At 41.7% G+C, this 22960-nt stretch overlaps 1 protein-coding gene across 3 annotated transcripts in view; it reads right to left on the bottom strand.

Annotated features, from left to right (window-relative positions):
• Nucleotides 1-22960, bottom strand: part of EIF2AK4 (eukaryotic translation initiation factor 2 alpha kinase 4) — a 97300-nt gene that overhangs the window by 41041 nt on the left and 33299 nt on the right. For all 3 annotated transcript variants that reach the window (XM_010847933.1, XM_010847934.1, XM_010847935.1), the window contains exons 8-18: nucleotides 22507-22664; nucleotides 21085-21620; nucleotides 15813-15919; nucleotides 15066-15223; nucleotides 10965-11392; nucleotides 10217-10286; nucleotides 8029-8112; nucleotides 5879-6001; nucleotides 4256-4360; nucleotides 2089-2146; nucleotides 1270-1349 (exon numbers count right to left, since the gene is read on the bottom strand). In XM_010847933.1, coding sequence (XP_010846235.1) covers nucleotides 1270-1349; nucleotides 2089-2146; nucleotides 4256-4360; nucleotides 5879-6001; nucleotides 8029-8112; nucleotides 10217-10286; nucleotides 10965-11392; nucleotides 15066-15223; nucleotides 15813-15919; nucleotides 21085-21620; nucleotides 22507-22664 — 1907 coding nt within the window. The remainder of the gene's footprint in view (nucleotides 1-1269; nucleotides 1350-2088; nucleotides 2147-4255; nucleotides 4361-5878; nucleotides 6002-8028; nucleotides 8113-10216; nucleotides 10287-10964; nucleotides 11393-15065; nucleotides 15224-15812; nucleotides 15920-21084; nucleotides 21621-22506; nucleotides 22665-22960) is intronic.

Genomic DNA, 22960 nt, shown 5'->3' with positions numbered 1-22960 from the left:
GCAAAAGTCGGACACGACTGAGCGACTAAACAGCAAACCTGGTCTCTACAGCCACCACTCCAGTCCTAGCTCAGCCGCCCCATTTGGATTTCTGTAAGGTGTCCGGCAGCAGGTGAAATGAACTCTCTCGCTCAAGATCCTTCAGGGCTGCCTCTGCTCACTCCTTATGGCCACGCGGGCCTGCATCACCTGACCCTGGCGTTCCCCTCAGCTTTGCTTCGCGCCTCTTGCCCCCGTGGCTCACCTTGCTGTAGCCAGTCTGACCTTCTTTGTGATCTTCCTAAGTGCACCACGCCATGCCAGCTCTCACCCACGCTAACACACTTCTCTCTGAGGTGCTGTTTCCTCTGCTTATCCCTCTCCCCTCCAAGCCAAGCTCCAGGCCCCAACTCTTGTGATTTCTCCCTCTTTTCCTCTTTTGTCAGGATAGCCATCCTCTTGGGGAGGCTTTCTGTAATCAGTCAACCTAAAGACGATGCTCCTTATTATCTTCTGGTCACTGGATCCCATTTCTTTTCTTCTTAGTTCTTACGTAGTTTGTGATTTAAGAATTTTTACTTGTTTGGTTCATCCATCAGTGGACAAGTCCCCTCAAGGCTGGAATAAGATGTCTTATTAGTTGATGGCCTTGTTCCCTGTGTTCCCAGGGCCTGGCCCAAGGCCAGTTAGTTCAAATCTTCTTTAGATGGACAGAAGGACTGTAAGCTCCTTGGCAGCAAGAGTGCCAGCTTCAGTCGCTGTCTTTGGGCATCACGTGTCCTACCTGGAACAGGCACTCAACAGATACATGATACAGACTTGGACAGCAAGGAGATCCAACCAGTCCATCCTAAAGGAAACCAGTCCTGGGTGTTCATTGGAAAGACTGATGCTGAAGCTGAAACTCCAATACTTTGGCCACCTGATGCGAAGAACTGACTCACTGGAAAAGACCCTGATGCTGGGAAAGATTGAAGGCAGGAGAAGAAGGGGACAACAGAGGATGAGATGGCTGGACTGCATCACCGACTCGACAGACATGAGTTTGAGCAAGCTCCAGGAGCTGGTGATAGACAGGGAAGCCTGGCATGCTGCAGTCCATGGGGTTGCAAATAGTCGGACATGACTGAGTGACTGAACTGAACTGACTGAGTGAATGAATGTTTCCTGCTATCTCAGCTGGTAACTGAACCCCCAGTGCTGTGATCTTCATACTCTTTCTTTCCTCTTTCTCTCTCTCTCTCTCTCTCTCTCGATCTTTCCTTTTCCCCCCAAAGCTTCTTTTTTTACCTGGTTGTATGCAGATTTGGTGCTTCCTTGGACCTCAGGGCTTACATATAAAGCAGTGCCAACCATCCCAGTCAAATGACCTGCATGGAAGAAGGCAGGGAAAAGGTGTCTAATAACAGCACTTAGAGATAAGGCAAATTTTTATTAAAAAAAAAGTTTCTTAAGAGTGAGACACAGTCTGTTGACACTATTCACAGGAAGCAGCAGCATACATTTCACCAAGCTGTTAACCCTAAATCGTGGATGGCCGGCCACATACCTTGGCTCTGCTGTGGTAAAGGGGCAGTGTCAGGCAGGAGGATCTCAGACAGGCCAGGTCATGAGGTAATCTCCCATTACCACCTGGGGTCACAGTATAACTGCTTGCCCACAGAACCAAATTATTCTAATTGAAGCTCTAATTTCTTAAGAGTCCTTAAAAACAATCAATAAAGTGAAGAGGGGAAAAAAAGAATGTTCATAATTTTGTTAACTTAATGAATAATTATAATTTGCTTTAGAATAAAATCTTAACAAGTGAAAAACAGGCTTCAAATTGAGAAATTTTATATTGTATTGCATATTTAAAACTGTCCTGTTAAGTATTCTTATCACAAAATTGGTAATGATAGTAATAATAAGTAAGAGGGCAGGGAGAAACTTGGAGGTGATGGATATGATTATGGTGATGTTTTCTAAGTGTGCATGTACCTCAAAAGGCCTCAAAGTTGTATACATTACATATGTACAGCTTTTTGTATGTTAAAAAAAAAAGGGAAAAAAGGAAATTTTGTGGACTGCTTATTAACACATGAATTAAATACAAGTTTCTGGATTTACCTGAAGGGTCTGATTTAATCAAGTGATCTCCTGATGTGTCATCTTGTTTGCCGTCAGCCTAAAAATATAAGTAAGCCAAATATCAAATTAAAATGTTTATTCCACAGGAATGGATTATCACTTCTAAATGAAGACTGAATAAAAGATACTACAAAGAATCCAGAACAACTGTAATAATGCTTTTCTGAGCTATAAATTTTTTTAGTTCAGTTAGCCTACTAATGTAGGGCTCACTGGAAACCCAACGAGGTCAAGGAGAGGGGCAATTCACCACCTTGCCATGAAGACCTCCTTCATGGCAGAACCCCTTGAAGTTTACCAAAACTAATTTATTTTCATATTTCAAAACAGAATCTATTTACTGGAAAGAGTAAAAGGAGACTAATAACAATAAACTCACTTTCTAACTTTCCCACTGCTATTACTTTATCTGGATCAATTTTCACTCTTCTGTCCCAGAGGCTGGTCACCAAATGTATCCCTCCAGAGCTGCTAATACCTCTTAGGGAGCCTCACCTCCTCCACTACATCTGTGACAGTGCTGTCTTGCATTAACCCGAATCACTAGTTTTCTGTCATCACTCCATGGATTCCTGGTATAAGCACTGCCACGGATAACAACAGCTGTAACATTCTCAGAGCTGGGGACTGTTCCAGGGCTCACCTAAATTCTTATTTTAATTGTGGTGACAAATGTGAATTCAGTACTTACATTAGGCACATGTTTTAGAAAAGATACTAGGAAATTAAATAACTTATCCAAGGTTTCTAGCCCAGGGCAGCGGGCATCCAGAGCTTGAGCTCTTATCTACTTCATGAGCATGTGCTCAGTCGCTCAGTTGTGTTGGACTCTTTGCGACCCCATGGACTGTAGCCTGCCAGGCTCCTTTGTCCATGGAATTTCCCAGGCAAGATACTGGAGTGAATTGCCATTTCCTTCTCCAGGGGATCTTCCCCACCCAGGGATCAAACTTGCATCTCCCTCGTTTTCTGCATTGGCAGGCAGATTCTTTACCACTGTGCCACCTGGGAAGGCCCCCTTATAGGGGAGGCCCTTATATACTAAAGGCCGACACACATAGACTAAATGTCTGTCTATAGACTAAAGCCGACAGACATAGACCATCTGTAGACTAAAGCTGAGACCTCAAATTAAATTCGTTCGTTTGGTCTTAGCACTCTGAATTCGCTGCCATTCTGGTCAGGACCCAGTCCTTACTGTCCCCCTTCCACCCCCTCCCTCTCTGTACCTTCTAACATCACCTTCTAATTTAGCCCCTTTGGTCCTTCTCACCATTAATTTCTTCCTCTGACCACCCTTAGAATTAACTGTGCTTACCACAGACTTTGGTGCCTTAAGCTCTGGCTCATGATGTTAAGTAAAATTCTTCCCCTAGTATTCAATCACCTCCAAGAATCCCCAACCTTAAGCCATCTTCTTTCATGGCTCCCCTACACCCTCATAGTTTCAACAAACCAGACAACAGGCTGGCCTTCGACAGTCATGTCTGCTTACCCTAGGGCCTTTGTTTATGCCGTTCTTTTTCTCTGGAACCCCTGACTCTGGTGTCACCAGGCCCTGCTCTCGATCCCAGCCTACTGGACTCCCACCTGTCCTTTCAGGCCCATCTGAAATGCTCTTTTCTCTATACAGTGTTTCTTTATTCTCAAAAACATATGTAAATTTTCAGTCTTTTAATCTTATATGACTATTTCGCTCACATTGTTTTAGCTTTGTTTGTTAAATTACAATGTTGTGAATAACATTAATACTTTCTGACTTATGCTGTCTAGAACTCATTCTCCTGATGTTTCATGGGTTTTGAGTCTTATTTCCTTAAGTTAAAAGTCCCTGGAGTGTAAAACATCTTGCCCAGTGTCTGGCATGGTAGACCAAAATACCAAATCATTTCATAAAGTATTATATGCCTTTGCCCTAAACATCACCCACAAACTCGTAATTGTATGTCTCTCAAGTGGAATGCACTCAGTAAAACATATTCACAATCTCAAAGTCTGCAAGATAATTTGCAGCCACCCTTTCAGGCTTGTATACGTCCTGGGCATCACACAGCAGAGTTCAGGGAACTCATGAGAATGTTAGAAGACAGGATAATCAAGGCACATGCATTCGTTTTTAGGCACACTTGAATAAAAAAATACTCACAGCAAAGGCTAGATGGTCGGTGGCCAAACCAAAATCACCTATTTTGACATGGTCATCAGAATCCAAAAAAATGTTGACAGGCTTCAAATCTCGGTGAATCATTCCCTGATGGAAGAGAGTAAAGAAACCAACAATATTTTTTCCTAAGAACAGCTTATATCATTCCTGTTTCCTTGTTTTAAAGGACAACCTAGTGATAAAAATCGGATGAGGCCATCTTCTGCAGACCATGCTAGTCTAGGCTGTCTGGCCTCTGTAATGTCTCCCAACTGCCTTTGCCACCCTCTCCCAGTCAACCTGCTGGTGGTCCTGATCAGGTCTGATCCAAACGGTTCCCTTCGGCATCCCTCTGTCAGACTTTCAATGATCTTTCTCTCTGCTGCATCATGTCTCCCTGTTCTGGTCAGGGAGAAAAACACCATGTTCATTTCTTCCTCTATTTATAAACTGCTGCTGCTGCTGCTGCTGCTAAGTCACTTCAGTCGTGTCCGACTCTGTGCGACCCCATAGACCGCAGCCCACTAGGCTCCTCCGTCCCTGGGATTCTCCAGGCAAGAACACTGGAGTGGGTTGCCATTTCCTTCTCCAATGCATGAAAGTGGAAAGTGAAAGGGAAGTCGCTCACTCGTGTCCGACTCTTAGAGACCCCATGGACTGCAGCCCACCAGGCTCCTCCGTCCATGGGAGTTTCCAGGCAAGAGTACTGGAGTGGGTCTGTAAATTAGAGTCCTGGTCTTTTAGTATAAATATAGTACAGTATAAACATTTTAGGGTTAAAGAAACTTGAGGCACAGGGAAAAAAAAACATATTTATGCTAATGCATTAGAGAATCTCATGTTTAAAATGTAAGCTGCGTTTCATCCTGAAGCTAGGTCCATTAGCACATGATGACAATTTCTAGTTTTAAAGTGACATTTTATACACCTGGCAAGCTATGTTCTCAGTCTCCTCTCTGCTCTTGCTAGATGACTTTCTGGAAGGGCAGCACTGAGTCAGAATCACACACCTTGGCATGAATCAATCATACTCTCACTTTCTCTAAACCACTCAGGGAAGCCTCCTCACCTTCCATATTTGTTTGAATATTTCCACCTAACCCAGAGGCTGGCAGACTTTTTCTGTAAAGGGTCAGATAATAAATCTTTCAGGTTTTATGGGCCACACAGGCTCTGCTGCAACTACCTACTGTACAGCAGCAGCACAAGCACAGCCACAGGCATCACATAAGCTGTCGCGGCCAGGATGCAGCATAACGTGACTAAGGGACACACGCTTGAACTTCACAGGATTTTCAGGTGTCATGAGATATTACCCTTCTTTCGATCTTTTTTACAACCACTTAAAACTGTAAAAGCCGTCCTTAGCTCACAGGATGAACACAAGTGGCGAGGGCTCCTGTGCCATAATTTGCTGATCCCTGTCCTATCCTTCAGTGTTTTCTCTGAACTGAGAGGTTTTATGCTATTTTCTTACCTTTTGGTATGTTCTATTTCCTGTAAAAATAGATTTATTTCAAAATACCCATAATTTTCCCTCTATTTCAGTTTTTCTCAAGTTTCATATTTACTTTTGTTATAAATTTTATGTCAAGTATTTCAGATGTGAAATGGTGCCAAGCTTACTTTCTCATGGATATAAGCCAATCCATCCAGAATCTCTCGGAAAAGCCTCCAGAGCCTGACGGTGTCTCGATACAGTCCCTGGTCAATGGTGTCTCGTAAAGTGCTCTTCTCACAGTACTCCATCTATAGATAAGAACGAACCAGGCAGGATTTGATGACAGATCAAGGAGAACAATGGCAATTAGTGTAATCCTGTATTTTAAAACATGTACCACAGATTTTAAGTACTTATAGGAAAGGCTTATCTTTTTTTAATTAAAAAAGAAACCAACAGTATTAAAAAAAAAAAAACTGGGGGGAAGAAGCATACTCTTAGCACTCCAACAAAATCATTCTTATTTTTCATATTATTGTTTATTAAAAAATAAAGACTTTAAAAGCCTTGTCACAAGTAATATGAAAACAGTTAGAATTATATAAAATTTTATTTAGTTTTACAAGATCATTTCCAAGCCCACATTTTCAAGAAGGGCTAATTAGTAATTCAATGATGTCACTAGCTTCTCTCATCTGTACATTAAATTAATGACAATGGCCTTCAAGTCTAGAGTAAAACTCTGTAAATATCCAAATATTCAAGAAAGGGCTCTATCCCATCCTGCTTGACTGTATCAATCTGTCAGAAAACAAGGCAATGTCATTTAAGTCCTAGATCAACATATAGCATTTGATTTATGAAACTAGACTGTATGTTTCAAACTAGCATCAAAGTTGAGATTTCTCATGAAGGATTTTTTTGTTGTTGCTTTTAAAGAGAGGAACATGTCATTTTAAAAGAGAGAAATACCCTCCCAGGCTCAGAATGATATCTACAAATTCTGACTTGTCTTCCAGAGGGCCTCTGCCTCCCACACCATGCTGGTACCTGCACTTCACACACCTCCCTTACACACTTTCGCCTCACTGTAACTCTTTAGAGAGTACCTGGAATGGAGAAGCTACTCAATAGTTAGCAGTTTGGGAAACAAACATTTTACCATGAGTGTGAGTGATTTATGTTAGGAAAAACCTAAAACCAGCTGCAACTTCTGTAAAGTAGCCACCTAACTAACCTCTTTTGAAACATTACACTGTCTGAGGGTTCCTTCTTTGGCATAGTACTGAATCTCACATTTAAAGATCTGCCTCTTGCAGATGTGATTGAAAACACTAATAATGACCCACAGTCCTGTTCTCTTGGGCCAGAGGCACGTTTTCCTCTTTGGTTTGTGGCTGTCCCTCTGCTGGCAGGCTCCCACTGTCCAGAATGTGGCCCTTGGGAGAGGGAGCAGGACAAAGCCTATAGGTTTACCTTTAGCAATGCCTCAGTGGAGCTGGTTCTCCTATCCCTCAGGGGTTCCAGGACAAGCCACTTTCCTAAAGCCAGGCTGGTGTGTCTTCTGTGCACACGAGGATGTTACATGCCTCGTAACTTACTTGCCCAGATTTAACTTGTTAGACAAAACAGAATTTCTGTACGTGTGCAGTCAAGCGCCTGTGGCCTCGGGTATGGTTCTAATTACTTTACACACATTACTATGTTTATTCCTCACAAGTCATTAGTTCAGTTCAGTTCAGTCGCTCAGTCGTGTCTGACTCTTTGTGACCCCATGGACTGTAGCCCGCCAGGCTCCTCCGTCCATGGGATTCTCCAGGCAAGAATACTGGAGTGGGTTGCCATTTCCTTCTCCAGGGGAATCTTCCCAACCCAGGGATTGAACCCAGGTCTCCCGCACTGCAGGCAGTCGCTTTAACCTCTGAGCTACCAGGGAAGCCAAATCATTAAGGTACCTGCTATTATTTAATTTATAAGTGATTAAATTAAATTACAGGTGATTAAATGTCCCAGCGTCCTGGGACACGGGATGCTGAAGAACTTTGCCTGAGCTCACATAGCTGTGACTGGTGGATCCAGGATGTGAACTTCCACAATCCAGGTGAGCTTAGAATTGGAAACCACTGCCTTATGCTGTCTGTTGCTCTGGTACCAGAGAGCTCGGGTTCAAGGCTGATGGAAAGGGCCTCCATTCTGCAATCCTCTCTGGCCAGTTCATCCCTGGCAGTGCTGCTGAGCCCTCTTCTGCTCGCTCTCTTACTCTCATCTCCCAAAACCTACTCACCAGCAACTGCTGGGAGTTGCTGAGTCACTGAGCTGTGTGCCAGGGCCTCACCTGGATGTAGAGGTAGTGCACAGCCTCGGTGGTTGCTGGTGGCTCACTTTCATGACAACTGTTCTTTCCATTGCAATCTTCATCCTAACACAAGAGGAACACGAGAGAGCTCAAAACGAGGCTGAAATGAAACAAGGTCATTACTGTCACCAAGTCGTCTATGCTCACCCTACCACATACCCGGCCATCATGCTGCCTTGGAAGGTAGGTCAGTGAGCAGAACAACCACTGTCCTTTTTGATGCTCACTGCACTTAACAGGCAACTTTGCCAATACCAGAATCTAACGCATAGTTTATAGGTCTGTTACTGTACAGGACAATGAAAGGGACAACAGGAAATAGGTATTAAAGGTGCACAATCCAAAGAAAGATTCGAAGTCAATTTCTTCTTACCACTGATATCTTCCTACGGGTAAGAAGGGGTAGAATGTATACAGGTTTATATTTTAAGGCTGCAGTTTTACTGGAATGTCACTTTTGATGGTAGGCTTACTTTGGAAACAGAAGATGAGAAATCCATCTTTAGCTAAAACAATTTAAATATGATCATGTTACCAAATGGGACACTGCCCTTGGCTATAGCACTAAAGAACCACCACCCAGCTGCCACTTAGGGTGACCAATCCCCCATACCACTTTTTCACACGGTTGTCCCCTACAGCTATTTTTCTAACTCATGTCCCTTCAAAAAAAAAGTCTTTCTTCTTCTAAAAGACACAGTACTCTTTCCTACCCCCAAGTATGAAAAAATATTAGGTAGGATTTGACTGGTTCTGATTTGCATTTTTTTGTGTGGAAACATTTTTCAATGTTTTATTTATTAAAGGAAAAATAACCTGTTATGGAAACAATGAAGTTCTACTCTTTTTTTGTGTGGGGGGAGTGGGTGGAGGTGGATCTTAGTTTCTTGACCAGGGATCGAACACGTCCCTCAGCAGTGAAAGCTCAGAGTCCTAACCACTGAATCACCAGGGAATTCTCCAAATTCTACTCTTGAATTATTTATTTATTCTAGGGATTATCTGTAAAAAATTGTTAATCTCTTAGAGGCCTCTACCCATCAATTAGAGTGCCCCATGGGATATCTCACTTACTTGAGCAAAGCCAGAATTGTAAATTTGGTGCCCCCGTAATAATTAAATGCATAACTAATACTAAAACCAAAGCAGTTAGCTTAGACTACTTATGCTGTTATTCCTTAAACTTCCTCAGGGGTTTAAGGGGGATTTTAATAGAAAAGAGAAGTACTTACAAAAAATGCTGGGTAATGCATTCAAACTTCATTCAGACCAATTTAACTGCTTATCTAAGAGAGTCTATGTGTAGACTTCCCTTTATCTACTGTGAATGCACCCTGCTTGTAACAATTTTTATTTTTGGTAATAAAGTCACTGTATCCAGTCCCCAGCTACAGAAGCTTTCTCTAGCAACTACTGACAGGTCTAGAGATCACAAAGCCTCACCCTGAACTCCAAGTCATCAGCACTGAGGGGCTCTGCTGGCCTGGGTGGAGGAAGACACAGAACTGAGTGGGGTCCAAGGCTTAAAGCAGTGTTTTCAAATCTTTCAGACCATGTTGTATTTTACGATACCATAAGAGACAAGTTCTGTGAACAGTTTACTTTTAGTAGTGTTATGCATTTTGCATTCTATACTCCTCTCTATAGCACTGAAAATAAAATGAACCTGGTTGTAATCCTTGAAACTGATTTTATAACCTGTTACAGGATCATGACCTACAGTGTTAAAACACTGTTCTAGAGGATGGTTTAGGAGAGTAAATCATCAAGATTAACTGATGTGAGAGAGACCCACATAACTCCACAATTAGGCTGTTTATTTCCCCAAATAATTTGCATTCAACCCTCATTCCCAACCACATAATGTTTCCCCAAGTCCTCTAGGAAATGGTTTTCACTAAAAGCAAAGCAAAACAAAAAACTCAGCATGTCAATTTATTCCCTTCTTCTAAAAGCAGGCATGTTTTATTTTGTGGATAAATTAAGACATATAAGTAATCACATGGGTAGCATATTTTAAATAATCGTGCTTTTTAAATTGACAGTTTCTATATTTGCATGTCAGATTAAGGCTTTACTATTTTACTTGAGGTGTATAACATCAAACATTTGCTATGTCCCCATCCCATGAAGAATAAAATAGTATCACTTCCATTTATATATTTACCTGATTCTGGCTTTTACTGTTCTCATCTTCATTGTCAAAGATGATATCACTGTCAGAATCTGAAGCAGGTCTTAAAAAGAGAATTAGAGAAAGACTAAAGAAACCAAATTCCCTGTTATATATAATTCAATAGCTAGAGGTCATAATAAACTGCATCCAATCAGATACAATGAAATAAAACCAGGAATGTAAGTAACTAGGATGGATTCTGAGATGAATTAAACTTTATTTTAGGACCATTAATTATTGGTTCTGAATTGGAGAAGGAAATGGCAACCTACTCCAGTATTCTTGCCTGGAGAATCCCAGGGACAGAGGAACCTAGTGGGCTGCCGTCTACCGGGTCACACAGAGTCAGACACGACTGGAGAGACTTAGCAGCAGCAGCAGCTGCAGCAGCAGCAACCGTTTTTAGAACTGCAGTAGGCCCCATATCAAGACTCCAAATTAGTTCCTTTATTTCCAGAGTTAGAAGCTAAAAAGAATACTCTTAAAAATCCTATTAAATGTATTAACAAGAAGAACTGGAAGATGTTTCTACTTTTCCTTCTTTCAGGACTTGAGTTCTGGAGATCTCTTGAAGATAGCAGGTGGTATAAAAAAAATCTTAGGACTGAATTTGGTTCCTCTCTAAAATAAGTTCCATGTACATGTATTCCCACATGGTCTACAGGACTGTATTTCCCACCTAGTCCCCCTTCCCCTGCCTGGGCCTGGCAGGGAGGCAGGATGCGCAGGGAGCTCTTACAGGAAGGACTGTGAGAAGACGCCCTGCTCCTCGTCGTCGTCCTCGTCGCTGCTGGAGTCTGGGCCGGCGGTGGGGAAGCGGGTGCTGGCCGAGCGCTCGCCGGACGTGCTCCATTCCACCGAGCTGCTGAGGATGGGCGGCGGCGCGGCCGCCTCCACACTGCCCGGGCCGTCCGGGTCGCTGTCGCCCGCTGGCTGGGCTAAGGCTTGCCCGTCCTGGGCCTGGGGCCCCGAGTTCGGGGGTGGAGTCGCCGGGCACGCCGGCCGCTCATGTCTCTCGATCCAGGCATTGTAGTAACGCACGATGTTCTCATGGTGGAGGCGCGACAGCAGCGTCACCTCGCCCTTGATCCTGCGGAAGTGCCTGCTGGCCGGGTTGATGGGGATGCGCTTCACCGCATAGCAGCAGCCGTCCAGCTTGTTCTGCACCTGCCGCGCGGAACGGAAGGAAGAGGGGTAAAGCAGGTCAGCTACTCGGAACCGCACATGGATTGGCATTCCTACTGCACCAGCCCGCCCCTCCCAAGGGGAACCCCTTAGCCAGAATCCACAGCTACAGTCGAGGACCACACATCTGAAGCTCTTAGGCTGAACCAAGTAGTGACTGCCAAAAACTTAGAAAACATCTCACCCCAAGCTAGATATATTTAGCTTGCTAGGAGACTCTGAAGAAAAACATAATATCCATTTTACCGTATTAGCCTTTTTTTGGCGGGGGAAGGGGCTGGCGCACACCATGGCAGGCAGGATTCATGGCACAGGGGATGGAATACATACTCCCTGCAGTAGAAGCATGGAGTCCTAACCACTGGACTACTCGGGAATTCATAATCTTCATTTTAATTTATTCACAATTACATCCCTGCCTTGCCAATATCACATCTGCTATCTACATTTCCAAATAAGCCTTGTTGCTTTTCCAACTTTGTTTTTAAAAAACTATTTTATAAACTCAGTATAAAGTTTTAGAAGTTGATTTTAGTTTCTTTCCAATATTTTTTTTTTACACTTAAAGTCACTAAAAACAAAGTAAACTCCAATAGTTTTAACAGACCTGCATGCAAATTCTAAACATCAGCTTATAAAGAATTTGGGCAAATGACAATTGCCTTGAAACTCATTTTTTTAAACTATAAAATGGAACTTATACCACTGTCCTTACCTCAAAGGTGACTGAAGATTAAATGAAGTGATGTGAGTGAAGCGCCTGTATCAAGGCCTCACAGAGAAAAGTGTTCAGTAAATATTAATAAAAGTAACTGGCAATAACACATTTACTGCCCATTGATTTTTATTACTAGATTGAAGATTTACAATTGATGTTATGTAGGGACTAGAACAATACAATTAAGAATAAAAGAAAAATACAAGAAAACATTTCAAAGGCAAATCTCCATATATTACATACAGGCATCCTTATTCTGGGCAGTTTCACTATGCAATTGAATTGACTGAAGAATTTTATTCAAAATTTTGTTTCTGAACATTCCAATCCCAACCATGCAGGTCAACTAAAGTGATAAAAACTAACAACTTGCCCATAGCAGAAGGAAAAACTAGTTGGTTACAAAAGATAGCATCATTCTCTTGCTTGGCTCATGGGCTTCAATTTTCTATACCAAAACTACTTTTAGGAATGAGAAAGGAACACTATAAAAATGAGTTTCAGATTATCTTTTTTGGGGGTATGAAAACAGTGGTACAAAAGATGTTTTTTAGTAAAATAGGTCAGTCTGAATGCTGGTTGATATCTCTTAGTGATGCATGTAACCTCAGGCAAATGAAATAACTTCTCTGAGCCTCAGTTCCCTCATCTGGGAAATGGGATAATATCTATTCTATAAGAACATCACAAGATTAAAAGACAAGGTTTGTGAGCCACCTACCACAAGCCTCACGTAGGGAATGTGCACTCCAAAAATGACAGCCCTTTTACTGCCACGTTAATAGAGAGGAGGATGGTGGGAAGTTTTGGCACTTTCAACCTTATGTCTCAGTATATATCACACATACCACCTATGTAACCAAGCAGGGCTCCATAGGACCTTTCCGGGATAAATCAGCCACGATGTGCCCAGCCTGCCTCTTGTTTGTAGAAAAGCTTTAGTCTCCCAGGTCTCTCCTGAGTCACAAAAGGCTGCTCAATAATGACTGAAAGAATGTGAATGCAGAGTGACCAAAAAATAGTAGTTGGGCCAGGGGAACTGGAACGATTTAAAAAGTGAATCAACCATAGAGCAGTCACAGAATCTTTAGTTCTTTCCTGAAGGACATAGATAACAGTGTCTGAAGCACATTCTTGAATTGTTTTACAGATAATAAAACCCCCACCAGATGGAAGAAACTAAATGCATGATAAGCATGAGCATGTCGCCCCCCAGACCAGGTGGAGTCCAAGGACTTCAGATATTAAGTCCTGTGACACCACCCTGTTACCATGTCAATCAGAGACCTGTCCATGAACTGATCACTCACCCTACTGTTCTTTCACCTTGCCAATAGAAAGCTGCTTCCCTGGAATCCATCGAGAAGTTTGGGTCTCTTGGGCATTAGCTACCCTTACTCTTTGCTCGGCGCCTGCACTTTTCCTCACTAAATCCTGGTGTTAGTAGATTGGCTCTACTGAGAGTGGGTGAGTTGACCCAAGTTTGGTCTGGTAACACTGTGAGTCACTGGCTGTGGTGTGGGGCCCGGTACACTGGAACTCTTAGGAATTCATTTATTAAAATGCAGAGGTGCATGAACAGTAATGGCTCCAATTGCTAATGAAATTCTAGACTTCCGAGCAGAAAGCCCTACCTTAACCTGAAAATAGGGATGGGGTGTGAGGGCTGTGAGGTTCTCATAGTGAGAAACCATAGGAAAAACACAGGGCTTAAATTACTAAAATGTTTTTGTTATATGAGTTTACTAATCACTCCAGAAGGTAGTGAAGGATAGGAAAGCCTGGCGTGCTACAGTCCATGGGGCTGCAAAGAGTCGGACACAATTTACCAACTGAACAACAACAACAATAATCATTTTTAAGTACTTATAAGGAAATGAAGTTTGATCATGTTTTGCATTGAAGTATCTAAATATTAAGAAGTTAAAGAAGCAGATCAAAATTATGATGTGAGTTAAAAGGGTAATATATATTTCAATCATCCACTCCTCTTAAAAATAACTGTGATTACTTGATCAGAATAAATCTGCCCAAAGCAGATTTATTTAGTCATCTAATATCTATACTTTCAAGAAAAAAGTTGAAAATTTTCCATGATATTATGACTTTGTTTTTTGGAAAACTTGCTGAAGTTTGTCTTTCTGTCCCTGATTACTATAGAAAAACTCGTTTGCTTCTTTTTTCAGTGTAAAAGGCCTTCCACAGTGAGACGGGCAAAGCTTCTTAATAATACTCTCAGAATCCTAAACAGACATCTGCTCTACTGATGGTGGGCTACCTTCTTATGGGTAAGATGACGTATTTCTCATATGGATTTGATAACAGTAATCTGGGTCTGTTAAATTCTAACAAAATAGCTAAATTACACAAAAAAGAATCGAAATCTCTCTCTAAAGGGGAAGCTGATAATAAAAGTTGCCCAAATAGCCTGGAATGAGGAAGGCAAGACCTAAGAGCAGCGTACCTTAATAACCTACCACTAGTTTTCCATCTCGGTAAGAGCTGGAAAAGAAAAGCCATCAAGACCATCTGGGCCATTTCCCAGTTTGAATTCCATCTCAGTTCTAACCTTGTAACTCTCTTAGCTACAGCGACTCTAAAAGCAAATGGGAGAAAAAGAGAACAATCTTCTTTCTGAAGCAAAGCACACAACAACATTCTTCACGCAGATGTCTTGATTCCACTTGAGGGGCTGTTACAATTATGTATTTATCATGATAATGCATTGCATCGAGCAAGGGAAGAGGAATGATGCATTCTTAATGTGTCTAGTGTAACTTTAAATAAAGCCTTTAACTACATTAAGGGGAAGATGATCATTGTTTCAAATAGTTGTATTCACTTTCCTCCCTACCCTCAAAATAGAAATCCTTACCTCTACAGAGATGGATCAGGGAAAGGGCTCTAAAAGGGGCTGGGGACAACTCTATATCACACCTTGATGACGGCTCCAAAAGCTCCTTTGCCGAGAAGCTGTAATTCTTCAAACTCAATGAAATAGCGGGAAAACTGTCTCTGGGTCTCACTGAAGAATGCAGCACTGGGTAGCTGGTTGCTAGGAATGACAGTCTCCACATAATCTTGTCCTCCAGAATCTGAGATAAAACAAGAGAGGCAACGAAAATAGAGAAAGAGCTGCAATATCCAACCACGATGCAAGCATGGGGGGAAGGGGCCCCGGCCGAGGAGCTTTTAAAAGTACCTCTTACCTGGCTGACCCTTTAGTACTTTCCTCACCTCGTATTCCTTAAAGTAGGTAGAAATATTTAATTAGCCCAAGTCTACAGGGAGGGGTAACTGAGGGTAAAGAAATGACCGAGCAACAGAGCCAGGAGTCAAACCCAGGTGTCTTGATCATCCCAGTCTCCACTGAGGCTCTTTCATCTGCTACTCGAGTAACAGCAGGGAAGTCTAGTTCCACGGCAGTGAGGCTGACATGATAAGGGAGAATCCACATGAAGAGGCTGTGCTGCCAGACATTCCATCAGAGGGGATGTGAAAAACCAGGATGGCCAAACACCTCCATGTACACAAGACACAACCAATGAATGGATCTACGTATAACTCAGCATAAAATAGATAAAATAAATAATCCATGCAGTCCTTTCCAGTCTTAGGTTTATGTAGCCTTTCAAAATAATTTATGTTAAATAGGCTATCAGAAAAGAATGGTAACAGACTCACCTTCGGGACTTTGTTCCAGTAAAGGTATTTTAGACTGAGGATTTATAAAGCTGTGTTTTAACAACTGCTGAGGACTCCATCTTTCCTTGTCATCTAAGCAGACACACCTCAATGAGAGGGAAAAAAGAATCTCAGCAATGCACAAAATAAATGCTAAATAAAGTAATCCAAGGCTTTTAATTATGGGTTTATCTTTCAAAGATACACATTAGAGAAATCACATTACTTGCAGACCAAAATGTGTCCCTAAGTGAATTTAATTTAATAAACATTCTTGCAGGATTTATATGCTAAGCACCAGGCTGCATAAGTGGGAGAATAAAAAAAGTAGTCTCTAGAGGCCAGGAGACTGACTCATTTTTTAATATTTTTAAAAGTCTAGGATAAGATAGCACAAGTAGGTTATGAACTTTCACTCCCACTAATAGCTTAATGACCTGCCATGCTACACTAAGCCTTTCTGGGGACCAATCATAAGAGTTCCCAAAGGAAAAGCAAATCAGACGCTAGCTGATGCAGGCTTGGGGCCCAATATGACAAACTTCATATGCGGCCCGTTCATCACAGTTTGAAGTATGCTGGTAACAATTAAGAACAACTTTTCAAAAGTCCCACACTCTATCACCTGTGTATGTGCCCAGTCACTTCAGTTGTGGCTGACTCTTTTCGATCCTATTGACTCTAGCCCGCCAGGCTCCCCTGTCCATGATTCTCCAGGCAAGAATGCTGGAGTGAGTGGCCCTCCTCCAGGGGATCTTCCCTACACTGTATCTCCTATGTCTCACATTGCAGGCAGATTCTTTACCTACTGAGCCGCCTGGGAAGCCCATATTACCACCTGGTTTCTTTTAATTATCATTCCTTGAGCCTTTCTGTTTAATGTTTAATGTTCTAAAAAACAATATGTTTAATAATGAAAACAAACCATACCTTTAAGCTAGTGTTTTTCAAAGTGGGGCCCCTCGAACAGCAGTGTCAGTATCACCTGGGAAATTTGTTAGAACTACACATTTTCTATCCCAGTCCTAGTAAACCAGCAACTACAGGGGGTTGGGCTGTAATCTGTGCTTTAACAAGCTCTCCAGGTGGATTCAATGCAAGAGAAAGTCTGAGAATCACTGTTCTAACTAATCCAATAAGCTGCTTGGCTTTCATAACAGTGACCCAAGTAGCACTGCTTGGTAGCAGGTGGCCCTGATTATAAAAAGGTATTTAAAACAATCAATCATCATTGTGAATTATGGACTTAAATCTACACATATGAAGTGGTGACAGCAACTACTATAAAAGGTAATATTTAATTTTCTCATGGCACAGTACTGAAAAGTACAGCACTCCTAATTTCATTCTTGAGAGGGAAGAAAAGATTGCAATAAAAGCATGTAAAAGATACTGTATTGTCCCCTAAATTAAAAATTAACTTTTAATTACATCATTAACATGTGAATACTTTCTCCTTGCAAATATTAAAAATTACTGATAAGGATAAAGTCTTGGACAACCATTCAAACAAAAGATATAGTTTTAATTTGTGAACAGAGTTTAAAAAAATGACATCATCCTGTACATATTTTTCATCAACTGCTTTCTTCATTTGATTACATAAAAGATTTTGCACCTGATTTTACTGAGGCGAGGGTGTATCCCCACACCAAGAAGCAATTTCCCAATACCAGTTGGGTGTCACACAGCTCAACTCAATTCTGACACTATCTACCTGGAGAGAGCATCAGATCCCAGGGGTTAGGGGCTCAGTCTAATGAGACTTCCCTCCCTACCCTGACTTGAGACACCGGTAACAAGTCCATGTTGTCACCTGTGCTTCCGACCAATGGGCTACCGATGGAATGGAGATTCCAATGACCTCCTCCTTGGGTTCAACTAACTTGCTAGAGCAGCTCACAGAACTCAGAAACATTTTAGTTACTAGTTTATCAGCTTAATGTAAAAGGCTATATAACTCAGGAACAGTCAGCTGGAAGGACGCAGAGGGCAAGGGGCTTGGAACTTCTTGCCCTCCCCGGGCCACCATCCACCCATCACTTCCATGTGTTCACCAGCCTGGAAGCTCTCTGAATCCTGTCTTTTTGGTTTTTAACGAAGGCATCACTACGTAGCCATGAACAATTAAATCACTGGCCATTGGTGATCCATTCAACCTCTAGCCCCTCCCCTCTCCACAGAGGTTGGGGGTAGGACTGAAACTTTCAAACCCTAAATCAAGTGGTTGGTTCTCCTGGCAACCAGTCCCCATCCTTAGGTGCTTTCCATCCTTAGGTGTCTTGTTATGTTATTTGCTATTATCCCTGTCTTTTGGAGGAAAAGACTCAGAGTAGGGAGTTCAAGTCACTCAACCAGTGAGGGATAAAAGTAGAATATGAACTGAGCTGTCTGGCTTTGACTCTGGGCTCTATCCTATCACAGAGATTGATGTGAAACAAAACCTTTCTTCAAAGGGTGTTCACCAATAAGTAAAAATGTAACTACAAATGAAATGCTTCTACGCGTGTCTGGGAATGATTTTTTGTTGTTGTTAACTGGGGTTAGACAGCAAACGTAGTAAAACAATACTGTACGTCTGCTTCTTAAATAAGAGGTCTATCAAACCACTCTAGGCAGACAGAGAAATATATGACTCAATCTAAAGGACAACCATATTATTAACAGAATAAGAAATGGTGCTGATCTCAAGTTCAAAACTGACAGCACAGAACTGTTCTCTAAGAGGAGAACTATGAAGGTTTTGGCTACTGAGTCCTTCATTTTACTATTAAATATGAAAGATATGTTCTACTTAAACTTCCCAGTGTTGTTTGTTTATATTACTGCTAAGTCACTACAGTCGTATCCGACTCTGTGCGACCCCAGAGACGGCAGCCCACCAGGCTCCCCCGTCCCTGGGATTCTCCAGGCAAGAACACTGGAGTGGGTTGCCATTTCCTTCTCCAATGCATGAAAGTGAAAAGTGAAAGTGAAGTCGCTCAGTCATGTCCGACCCTCAGTGACCCCATGGACTGCAGCCTTCCAGGCTCCTCTGTCCATGGGATTTTCCAGGCAAGAGTACTGGAGTGGGGTGCCATTGCCTTCTCCAGTTTATATTACTAACCTTTACTAAATTATTCTTGACCAAGGAGGAAGGGCAGAAAGCTAAAGGTGACATTCTGAAGGAGGAAATGAATCTTTCCATCAGTGGTTCTATCCCCATTTTCCCTCTGATGTCATTTTAGTCAACTTCATCATCAGGGTGCTTTTATAAATAGTTTAAAAAAGTTCTGCTGCATTAAAGAGAAATCATAAAAGGTTTCTTTAGAAATTTTAGATGTTTATATACTTTGAGAGGACATAGCATCAAGAATCGTTAGCCCCTTTCTACAACTTTGCATATTGCATCTCTTCTATTTATTTATTTCTTAATTAAATTATAAGTGATTTACAATGTTGTGCCAATCTCTGCTATATAGCAAAGTAATTCAGTTTCACACACACATACATCTTTTTAAAAAATATTCTTTTCCACTATGGTTTACCCTAGGAGATTAGATCTTGTTCCCTGTGCTACACAGTAGGACCTTGGTTTTATCCATTCTATACATAATAGTTTGCATCTGCCAACCCCAAACTCCCACTCCATCCCTGACCCTGGCTATCACAGTCTGATCTCTGTGTCTGTGAGGCACATCTACTTCTATTTAATGGTATACACAATCTATCTATTTAAACATAAGTGCAGCGACTTTCACTTCTGTAATGGGTAAGAACAACTGAGTGACAGGAAGTAGTAATATTATGGATCAGGCCAAATGGCAGCTGGAATAGATGGGAACAGAAGAAACGTAAAGCGTAAAAGAAATGTAGGGAGTGATGAAGTGGGTAAAAGTGATGGTTGGGGGAAAAAAAAAGGTGGGAAATACGACAGTGTCAGAAAGGGAAGAAACCAGTCCAGGTTCACTTCTGCAGGACCAGGGGGATGTCTAGAAAAACGCAGACTAAGGGATCTTATTTTGTAGAGAAACTGAGAGAACCAAGGTGTAGCTTAGACAGAGGCAGGGCAAAATAAGGAATCACTGAATTGAAGGACCTGGGCAAAGACTTTTGGCCAGAGGAAAACCTCAGTAAGGACTATCTCAAAGTAAGATAAAACAGACAAATTAGAGGTATGGTTTTAAAAGATACAAACTACTATACATAAAACAGATAGGCAACAGATTTGCAACAGATAAACAAAACAGATAATGAACAAGGACATACTGTATACCACAGGGAATTATAGCCATTATCGTGGAATAACCTACCATGGAGTATAATCTGCAAACATCCTGAATTACTCTGCTGTAGACCTGAAACTGGGCTTCCCTTGTGGCTCAGTTGGTAAAGAATCCACCTTGCAGTGTTGGAAATCTGGGTTTGATTCCTGGGTCGGGAAGATCTGCTGGAGAAGGGATAGGCTACCCACACCAGTATTCTTGAGCTTCCCTGGTGGCTCAGCTGGTAAAGAATCTGCCTACAATACAGGAGACCTGGGCTCGATCCCTGGGTTGGGAAGATTCCCTGGAAAAGGGAAAGGCTACCCACTCCAGTATTCTGGCCTGGAGAATTCCATGGACTGTATAGTCTGTGGGGTCACAAAGAGTCAGACACAACTGAGTGATTTTCACTCACCATACCTGAAATTAACACAACATTGTAAATCAACTATATCTTAATTAAAAAGACAAAAACACTTGGCTCTGTAATTAAATCTGTAACTGTAATTTACAGATGTTGAGACTCCTCTGACTAGGGCAAGGAAGTCAATTGCTTTCTATAACTTGGCTGAATGGGACACTGCTAATGAAGAAGAATGGCTAAGAAAAACCAGGGGCAGAATCGTACTCCTAAAGCTGTTTTCTAAATGGGAGGTCTCATCTTTGACCCCTTAGGAACCAGCAGTGAAAGTGGCCTTTACCATTTGGAATACCTGGGGCATTTTTCCCCCTAGCAGCAGTCCCTACTGATTTCTTAGCATATACCAGGCAGTCCCCAAAAAGTAGTTTGAAAGTCTATTATTAAGCCCAAGTGAATTTAGAAGAATGTAGGAGTTATGAGAACAATAAACCTAAGTGGGAAAATAGAACATATGTGGCTGGGAAAGGACTGGGAGAACAAAGAAGTAAGTCGAAACCTGTTCTTCACTTTTCAGATTATACACATGACTGAGATGTTAAGCACATTCAAGCACAATCAAAAGTAAAGGAGTAAAATGCAGATAGAGAAAAATCTCAACGACACTCACTTCTTTAGAAAATCTTGAAAATCAGCTGGTAAGTCACTAGGGATGGTCACGGGATACTCTTCACACTCTTGTCCTTGGCTGAGGGAGAGCAGCAGAAGGCCGAGACGCCAAATATCCCCTTTCTTCCCGGTTTTATAAGGTAGGGCGCTGTCACTGAAACGAACCCGGGTCTGCTCAAACACGTCCTCCTTGCAAATGTCTGCCAGGCGCTTAGAAATGCTGTAGTCTGTAATCTTGACGGTGCCCTCTGCATCCACCAGGACATTTGATGCGCTCAGAACCTTGTGCACCACGGAATTGCTGTGCAAGTAATCAAGGCCTGACAAGAGCTGAGCTGCATACTTGCGAAGCTGATGTACCGGGATGGGGCCTGAGTGGCCCAGGTGGGCTGCGAGGGAGATCCCATTAGTGTGCTCCACTAAAATATCCACCACGATGGAGTCGTCTTGCTCTTTGAGGTTCATCGAAAAGTAGCGTACTATGTTTGGATGGCTCAGTTTCACCAGTGAGCTGAATTCTGTTTCTGCCCCTTGAATCTGGAATGGAAAAAAAAAAAAAACAATAAGATGATGATAGCTGAGTTGGTCAGCATTTACTAGTGTTTCACCGCAAAAGTGAAATATTTGAATAGAAAATGTACTTTCGACAGCAAGGAGAAGGAACATGCCCTGAACTGAGTCCTCCCCTAAACCACATGGTCAACTTACTAGTTCTTAAAGATGGACACGTTTCAAAAGCAGCTTCTTTTGCAATATGGCCACCAGAAAAAAGAAACAATTTTAAAATAAGTTTTTCTGATTATAAAGATTCACTCTCAAAATTTTAATAGGTACTAATACAAAAGAAAAATCCCACAATTTATCTTTATGGTCACCACTCAAAGACAACTGTTATGACTTTAGTGTATTTACGTTCAGTTTTTCTTTTGTAATAAATACACATACATTTCCAAACACGATGCTTCACCTACTGTTTTATAACCTCTTTATTTATTATGTACCACTGCAATATTAAATGTTCTCCTTAAGCTAAGTATTATGAATCAATTATACAATTCTCCAGTCCCCTAAAATGCAGTTGTGAATATTTCAAGAGACTGAGAAAATGCAAATGATTGCAAATAGCACAGTTATGAAGTACTCTTTAGTTCCTGTTGGAGAGAGAGCTATTAATGGAATAATAAGAGCTAAGACAGGAGGTTGAGAAGCAGCTGCAAGAGTTTGGACCACGCTCTGAAAGTTCTGAAAGAGGCAGCAGGGTCTGGGAACACTTATGATCCTCCACCATCCCCTCTGGTTGAACAGATCTCATTGCGTTCTGGGTCTTTTTTGCTGGCCAGTCAAATGCTGAGTTACTTTGTTTTGTCATCGCCTTAAACTCCAGGTTAGTCCTTTTGCTCAGTGAGCCATCTTGGATGCCTACCTGCTTTTTGCACTTATCAATCTTCTCTTTTTCTTGACTGGTAAGGAATGGACCCATTTTTTTGTGCCATTGAAGGACCCACTCATGCAACAAGACAAAGCTGCCAGTAGCTGTTTCCAAAGCATTGTAAACTAATTTTCCAAGCTGCTCATCACTGCCTGCATATTGAAAGGAAATATAATTAAGTATCACTGGTACATTTTCTGTGGGCATAAAAAAAAACACAGGGAGCAGTCATTTGTTCAACAATGGATACCATGTACTATGAAAAATGTAATTTCATGTAATACATGCTCTTTTGTAACCAATTTTTGGTGTTTTAACAATATACTCTGAACTTTAAAATATTAAATTTTACAAAGGGACAATACTCAACAGTGAGATCTTAGTATCAGATCAATGTTTTCTTCCACTAGCTGGTATTTATAATGCTATTTTCATAACGACCTCTGAC

The sequence above is a fragment of the Bison bison genome, unplaced genomic scaffold (genome assembly GCF_000754665.1).
Source record: "Bison bison bison isolate TAMUID 2011002044 unplaced genomic scaffold, Bison_UMD1.0 scf7180017864259, whole genome shotgun sequence".
NCBI lineage: Eukaryota > Metazoa > Chordata > Mammalia > Artiodactyla > Bovidae > Bison > Bison bison.
The sequence above is the reverse complement of the archived record's forward strand: the minus strand, read 5'-3'. Positions and strand labels throughout refer to the sequence as shown.